This window comes from Anabrus simplex, chromosome 1 (genome assembly GCF_040414725.1).
Source record: "Anabrus simplex isolate iqAnaSimp1 chromosome 1, ASM4041472v1, whole genome shotgun sequence".
In the NCBI taxonomy this organism is placed as follows: Eukaryota; Metazoa; Arthropoda; class Insecta; order Orthoptera; family Tettigoniidae; genus Anabrus; species Anabrus simplex.
The window spans coordinates 1,700,966,614-1,700,975,292 of NC_090265.1; the positions used below are offsets into that span (position 1 = coordinate 1,700,966,614).

General features: G+C 40.4%; 1 protein-coding gene across 1 annotated transcript; it reads right to left on the reverse strand.

Moving 5' to 3' along the window:
• Nucleotides 1-5,859: 5,859 nt before the first annotated feature.
• LOC136863909 (neuropeptide CCHamide-1 receptor-like) lies at nt 5,860-7,071 on the reverse strand. Its single transcript, XM_067140327.2, has one exon. It carries the CDS (start codon nt 7,069-7,071, stop codon nt 5,860-5,862), a length of 1,212 nt encoding a protein of 403 aa, XP_066996428.2.
• Nucleotides 7,072-8,679: the final 1,608 nt, after the last annotated feature.

Consider the following 8,679-nt stretch of genomic DNA (forward strand, 5'->3'; position numbering starts at 1 on the left):
AACTACAAATCCATTTGTAATAATTACGGAAATATCTTTAAAAAGTAAGGGCTCTTTAAGGACGAAGAAAATTATGGAGAAGAATTTAGAAGCATTTCATGTGGAGCGTACATTCAGAATGGAAGTTATTCAGAGAGAAAAATACCAGATGCTAATATCAACTCGTTATTACTGCAGAGTTTTAAAATATGAGCTACGTTACATAAGAAATTATCTAGGTAGAGTAGGGAAATAATATGAGATTTACATAGGATATCATCGATGTTTTTAATTTGAAATACTATAAAAGCGAATATTAAGCTAGGAGCCGTATTTTAAATGGCAATAGGACCAAAGGAACTTAGTACGTCATTCGATTTCTCATTTTCTTCACTTTATTCAGCACCAACGAATTCAGATAATTTTTAATATAATTCAGATCACTGATATTAGAATTCAGGACACTTTTATTGAAATTCAGATCATTCTTACAATAATATGATTACTGTAATGGTAACAGTTTTGATGATGATGAATATTTAACACCGCAAGTGATAGAATTATTTATTGAAATACTGAATTTTGACTGTAGTCAGAAGATTATGATATATTTGTGTACATAAATGACCAGACTTAAGTTTTGATAGGAAGATGAAACAGAATTTCAATTCATTTCAGGAATACTCAACCCAGAGTGTGGTGATATGCAAATTTAGATTAGAAATAAGCCAGCGCTGACTTAAAATAACTGATTCAGGATTTAAAATATTTGTTTTATTAGGTTAATGACTGAAAATTCATGAACTTGTTTTGACACTTAACCATTCCTTTCGCGATTCTCAGTAATTTAATAAATATGTTTCTAGATTATGTTTTATATAGTTGAATGGGTTCTCATTTGTAGTGATAGACTGTAGTTATATTTAGTGAATAAGGTACTCGATAAGCGGACATGTCTTAGAAAATGTTAATTGAATTATGCGTATGCGGAGTTCACGATTGAGCGTTGAATTGCAGAATTTTGAACCGCATAGGATGTCGCTATCTCTTTTTGGACGCACGTTAAATGGAATTATAGAAAAATTAACCATTTTTTCTGGAAATATGGATACCCTGAGACGTTTATCTGACTAGCTGGGAAAATAACTGTGGTCACCCTGACCCGAACGGTGTAACATATTAGACAACTTAGAACTAAGAGCTTTTCTATGCAGCTAACATTAACTGAGAAATAAGATATTTATTATTTTGATTCATATTGAAACACACAGTAAAGGTTTCCACCTATTCAGTACTAATATGTATTTACAATGTTAAAAATTACATGGAACTAATTTCGACCCACCTAGGGGTCATCATCAGCCATATTAAAGCATACATAAAAACTTTAATATGAGTAGAGCCATATTAAAGCATACATAAAAACTTATGTATGCTTTAATATGGCTGATGATGACCCCTAGGTGGGTCGAAACTAGATCCATGTAATTTATAACATTGTAAATACATATTAGTACTGAATAGGTGGAAACCTTTACTGTGTTACTATTCATATGTTATTCTCAGTTCAGTACGGACCAACAACATGAAATTCATAACCCTTGATCATATTGAAAAGCAGAAAAGGTGAGTAGTCACGAACAATCTCAGAAATAAATTACGGGAATTTGAATTTAACAAAAGGTGTGAGCGGTGAAGCAAAGATCGGGGAGTGTGTCTGTACAAGGACTTCCCTCATGAAAACCACTATGTTAGTAAACTCGATGAACTCGATGAGTAGAGAGACGCGCTGAAAATAGTATGTAACGTTGCGCCTGTAAGAACTGTACCGGGAAGATCCCTCGATGGTAACCGCTGCAGAAAGTGTAGTTAAAATGTAACTATCCGTGCCTTCGGTGAAGCTCTTCGCAACAGCGCAATATAAGGTAGTCGCTCCGTGAAAAAGTATATCATGTGCACGAGGTACTCCATGGCGTCGTAGTAGATGACAGCACAAGAAGGATAGATATGATCACCATTAAAGGACAAAAAGAAAAACAGATTTAAATTAGACCTCACAATAAGATTTGAAACACACTCTGACCAAACATACGAAGTGGACAGAGAAAGGAGTTCCACCTACCTACTACAGTGCTCTAGTTAAAGAATAAATACGAGCTGAACGACGTGGAAATTAGTGGTCTCATGATCGGTACGAGAAGACAGTCCCTAAGAAGACGATACAGATGATAAAGACCTGCAACACCAGTACCAAGGAATTCATCGACTGGGGACTAAATGTCCTCAGGGGTTCTCTTCTGACCTGCAAACATCACTTTTATTCCCCGGGCTGAGATCATGGAAATTTAATTTATTTTTTTTGCTGGCTTTACGTCGCACCGACACAGATAGGTCTTATGGCGACGATGGGATGGGAAAGGCCTAGGAGTTGGAAGGAAGAGGCCGTGGCCTTAATTAAGGTACAGCCCCAGCATTTGCCTGGTGTGAAAATGGGAAACCACGGAAAACCATCTTCAGGGCTGCCGATAGTGGGATTCGAACCTACTACCTCCCGGATGCAAGCTCACAGCCGCGTGCCTCTACGCGCACGGCCAACTCGCCCGGTAATTTATTTTTCAACGAAATTTAGTATAGCTTATTCTCTGTCTCAGGCAGCGTACAAGTGGAGGCAGGCACAGAAACTTTCAAAAAAATACAGTATATTCCTGAAAGTAAATACCGAAAACAGAGCAACGTCGTCTCCATAAAGGCCATCTAGTTCCTTGGCGGAAGCTCGACTTTAAGGTTAAGTCCGTGACTGGCCTCATTCACCCCAGGAATTAACCGGGTGTAGCCTGACCGTGACTCCGTGCCCTGCGCATCATCATAAGTGGAAATCTCGTTTCAACTTCCTGACGGGGGAAACGAACCCAACTCCTTCCAGGTGAACTGTCTCGGCTAGGCAGCCCTTGAACTTTCGTACGGTGCTTCCAGAAACAGTGTTGCCAAATATTCAGCGTTAAAATTCCCATCACATTACAAAACATTTTCCTCATCTACCTAATTTCTCCCACAACTCAGATAGTTATAATCCTAAATATTAAACAAAGTCTCACAATGCTACAGGCCTAATAAATCAAAACAAATAAGTACACGTAGTAATATGAAAACTGAACAGAAACAGTAATTGCTATAACACGGTATATCTAATATACAAGTGTTGTTCTCCCACTTACTCAGGCGATAACTTTTGGCGAACCTTTCAATTCACATATAATAATAACAATAATGATAATAATAATAATAATAATAATAATAATAATAATAAATAATAATAATAATAATAATAATAATAATAATAATAATAATAATAATAATAATAATATGTTTTTCCTTTTTTAATCCGTCTACCCTCCAGGGCTGGATTTTCCCTCGGACTCAGTGAAGTACACCACCTATACCGCCCCAAGGGCAGTGTTCTGGAGAGTGAGACTTTGGATCGTAGGGATACAACTGGAGGGAGGACCAGTAGCTCGCCCACGCGGTCTCACCTGCTATGCTGACTGGCACCTTGTGGTGGGGGGACGGGAATAGTGGAAGGGAGATGCAAGGAATCAGCCGTGCCCTTAAGTTAGGTACCATCGCGGTATTTGCCTGGGGGAGAATGGGAAACCACGGAAAACCACTTCCACGGTGGCTGAGGTGGGAATCGAATTCCCTCTATTCATCTGACCTCCCGAGGCTGAGTGGATCTTGTTCCAGCCCTCGTAACTCTTTTCAAATTTTGTGGTAGAGCCGAGAATCGGACCCGGGCCTCCAGGGGTGGCAGCTAATTACACTAAACACTACACCACAGAGGCGGACGCAATAATAATAATAATAATAATAATAATAATAATAATAATAATAATAATAATAATAATAATAACAAAACTTCGCTCTTAATATTTGTGCGGCTGCAATGTACACTACAAATTAATAACTGAGGAGTCAGAGCACTCCATGAGTCGTGATGGTAGGTATCGTAACATCCAAATATACCAATAGAGTCCATTATATTGCAATATCATAATATACCTGTGAATGATTTATTATCATTCATATTTAAAATTCATTATGCTATCAACCATGCTACTTATGCATTCATTTAAAATATTATTGATAACACAAATGCATCTAAACTTTAAACATATTTTTGTTATAATAAGCTGTTGTTCAGCGGCTGGCCACAGTGTTTTGAATAGTTTCTGGATCTAAGCAAAAGTAGGGTGCATAAAAATGTAATCCTGTAATAATGATAATTTCCTGTGGCTATATCTAGCCGGGTGCAGCCCTTTGTTAGGCAGACCCTCCGATGAGTGTGGATGGCATCTGCCATGTGTAGGTAACTGCGTGTTATTGTAGGGGAAAATAGTGTTTTGTGTGATGTATGAGTTACAGGGATGTTGGGGACGGCACAAACACCCAGCCCTCGAGCCACTGGAATTAACCAATGAAGGTTGAAATCCCCGACCAGCCCGGGAATCAAACCCGGGACCCTCTGAACCGAAGGCCAGTACGTTGACTATTCAGCAGACGAGTCGGACATCCGGTGATATGATACTATACTAAATGAAAGTATCGCTCTCATTTTAATGTCCCACCATATATTTAAAAAGACCACACCCCGTGGCGCAACAGCCCCGAACGCCTACAGAACAGCCTATCAAGCGACCACTGCTCAGCCCAAATAAGGTGCCGTGTGGTCAGCACGCCGAAACCTCTCGACCGATCTTTTCGTGGGGGAGCGGGGATTGTCCTAGACCGGAGCTGCCATCTCACCGTCATATAGTTCCTCAATATCACTCACGCAGGCTGAGTCGACCTCGAACTAGCCCTCAGATCCAGGTAAAAATTCCTACACCTTGCCGATAATCGAACCCGGGGCATCCGATTAAGAGGCAGACGCGCTACCCCTACATCTCGGGACTTGGCAAACGTATAAAGAGACGGTATAATATTTTATTTTACTAGGGTGTGGTGATGTTCAAATTCCCCCCTCTTTTTGGGATATTCTTAATTTATTTTCCCGTGAATCCAAAATGTTGCTCATTTTGCCCTTGCCCAAAGGAACTTTCCCTCAATCTGGAAACAGTGTACAGTAATTTTGTGTCCCGTAATAGCGCAATTAAGCAACAGACAACAACTGAAGTGGACCTACTTGCGGCATTTTTTATCACTTATGTCGAATGTACGTAGGCAAGTGAACAACTATCTGCAATTTTGCTCTAATTGTCATTGGGTGACTCTATGGCGTTGTGTACTCACCAGTCTCTAGATGGCACCCTTGTCTACGTGTGTGTTAGGTTTCTCTATTATCCTTGGGTTTCAGCGTTGTGAGATCAGTACAGCTTGTGCAGTTGTGACGTAAAGATGGCCGCACCGCTCTATATTTGCACTAAGGAGGAACAGCGTTCCGTAAACCTTTTTTGTCGTCTGAGGGTGTATCAGGTGCGGAAATTTATAGGAGACTTTCAGCACAAGACGGGGACAATGTTTTGCCACAGCGAAGTTTTACCTGTTCAAAAGGGGTCGCACGGGCGTGAAGGGTGAGGGAAGTTCCGCATGTCCATCTGTAGCCGTAACTGTTGCCAATATTGAACAAGTGCATGATATTATCCTCAATGACAGACCAGTTACTGTTCCATGAATGTCCGCATTGCACACAAAAATATAAGAACTATGAAATTTTCGTGACGAAGCGGGATATTCAGTCCGTTCAAGATATTTCCCATACAGGCAGCGAAATTCCAAAGTACATCGTCCGACCTACAGAAGTAGCGGAGAAACTGGCTCTTGAGAATGAATGTGCTGTTCCTGGTATCTTGCGGCCGAAGAAGGGAACTGCGGCCTTGGCCTGACTCATGTCTTGTCGAGGTTGAAGACCGTAGTGTTGGGCGTGGCCATCGAGCAGTTGAAGCCTTGCAGCTGGTGGTTTTTGCGGAACGTGCTGTTGAAGTGCACCATGCTGTGTGCCGATATCTCACTGTGGCCACGCTTCTTACCAACTTGCTGGGATGTCGGATCCGTGCAGCAACAGAACAAATACAAATTGAAGTGTTTCCGGAAAGCGCCACTGATGAAGTACAGAGCGATGGGATTGATACAAGAGTTTATAAAACTTAAACAGAATCCTACTATTCTCAACGCGTGCCAGTAATCGTCGTAAAGATTTTGCGACTCTGGATTAAAATGGAACCACAACATGAAGGTGTGGTACGGTAGAAAGCAAATAATAAATATAATCACAAAAGCCAATACCATCTTTGCTACCTTTTTACGCGCTCGGATCTGAGTGGACTGGCCTTGCATTTCACCAGGCATATTCTGAGCGCTTAGTTCGAGATGTCTTGCCATTAAGATGTAGAAGAAAGCAATGATACATAAGGGAATAGCATAATAAACTAAGAACTTCATCATTACAATAATACGTGCATAGTGTGGACCCATCTCTTCAGGAAAAGGAAAGCAGACTTCTATTTTACTCTGAATGTCGGGAATTGGTACTGTTCGGACGTACGAGTTGATAGCGTCCGGAAGAGCGAACAGAAATGCCAGTACCCAGATACCAACTGCTACGAGAAGAGTGAAGGCCTTAGCACTCATCCGTCCCCCACCCACATGTCGCTTTATCGGGTTCACGATGGCACAGTATCGTTCAGCACTTAATGCTGTCAATGTAAAAACTGAAACACCAATGGAGACATCCTTGCCACACTCTGAAAGTTTACAGATCACTTCCCCGTACGGCCATGAGTCAAAGGTGTAGAGGGTGGAGGTGAAGGGCACGCAGGTGAGTATCACCAGCAGATCTCCGAGAGCCAGGCTGAAGATGTACGTGTTGGGAACATTCCTCATGTTGCGGTGTCTCAGGAATATGAAGACCAAAGTGCCGTTGCCAAGGACACCGACCAGGAAAATGACAGCAAAGAGGGCGGGCACGATGTACGTCTCCAGGCGCTCCGAGTACGGCGTCACTGAAGTTTCTAGGAAAGGAGACGCTGACCCATTTTCCCAGGAAGTGAAGTTTGAGATGTTGAACGTAGTGAGGTCCAGACTTGCGTTTAGCTCCATCGTGCACGGCTTTACATGACCTGAAACAGTGAAATACAATTTTGAGCCAAAATATTCTCTTCACAGATTCACATGAGGATGTTTATTATATGTGACTTGACCATTGTTTTAAGTGCAAATATAGCCACTCAAAAAAGAATCAGTGCTTTGCAATGTAAGTTCGTCGTATTTAACATTTTATCAGAATTTTTAGTATAATCAAATTATAATTCAGCCTGCAATTAGGTCTGTCTGAGAAAAGCTGTACCACCACCAGATGAGGACACGAATTTACTTTACCACCCATGTATAGAGTCATCCATTTATGGCAGATCTGCAGCTGAGTCGAGACTGAAGCTTCGGCGGGCAAGCTGTCGCTTATCGCCGGCCGGGAAATACGGAAGAAAGCTAATTGCTTGATAAAATCTAATGCCTTTTGAAAGTACCTACCCATGGGTAAAATGTTTCGTAAAATTTGTTTTACAATTAATTTTATAAAAATTTGGTGAAAACAAGTTGTGTTGCTCACGGTAAAATTATTTTATATAATACGTGGAAGCGTCAGGTTGGCCTTCTATGAACTCACTTCTGAACTAAGATGTGTATGTGCTGCCATCTACCGATAAAATTTTAAACCAATAATCAGCTGTTCAACTTAAAGTATGTTTGAGAATATGGCTCTAACAAACAAAGCATAACTTGTTGTTTTAGTTGCAATGATATGTTGTACAGTGGTAAAAAGGAAGGAAAGAAATGCCAGGAAATGTTGGACTCGAGATTGGATCAAAAGAAGGGAAGAAGGTAGAGGATTACTGTTTTCGGTCGAAAATTAGTTGAGGTTAGAAGACCAGCATTCATGTAGTAATTCTGCGATTGTGTTTTCTGCCTCTCTTCTTGCATTTTTGTTGTGGTATAGTGGCGTTTTAACTTCGTACAAACAAGGATATTTCTGATATTTGTCCAGTAAAACACTAACAGCTTCCTTAGTCCACCGGATCCTGCCACTTTAGAAAGAAGTGTTTGTTTACAATCGAACTTCACAATAATTTCACGACGTAGCGCCAGCATCATCGTGTTGTCAACTTCACTGATTGGTTCGTTTCATAAAATTAATTTTAAGGAATAGAACATGACCTATTGTATGAAAAGTTTTATCCAAATTTTATAAAACTTGAATTTGACCGTGAGCAACAGAAATTTTATAAAATAAATTTATTTTAGATTAAATTTGACAGATAATTTTACCGTGAGCAGCAGGCATAAGTAAATTCCGAGCCTCTTATACGGAACCCTAATAAATTCCCGTTTGCTGAGAAAGACGGCTAAGAGGCTAACAGATTTCTTAGATTTTCAACCATTGTTCAGTGTCTTCAAGACTTTCTGCTTTAGCACTGTACGGCAAACCCTGTAGACATCTACAACAAACATTGTATGTATAGATTACGTTGCGTCTGAGAAAAGCGTACCAGTAAGGTAATGCAATACCATGGCTTCATTTTTCTTTTGATCGACTGTACAACAGGATAAATCTCCTACCAACTCTTTTCAGAATGAAAAGGAATGAAGAGGTCCTACACTTCGAAAAATGAATCTATGGAAATAAGAAAGGAAAAGGTCACGACTGGAATT

What these genes read in the sequence shown, in the direction of transcription:
- LOC136863909 (XM_067140327.2), bottom strand. Translation starts at nt 7,071, where the DNA reads ATGGAGCTAAACGCAAGTCTGGACCTCACTACGTTCAACATCTCAAAC.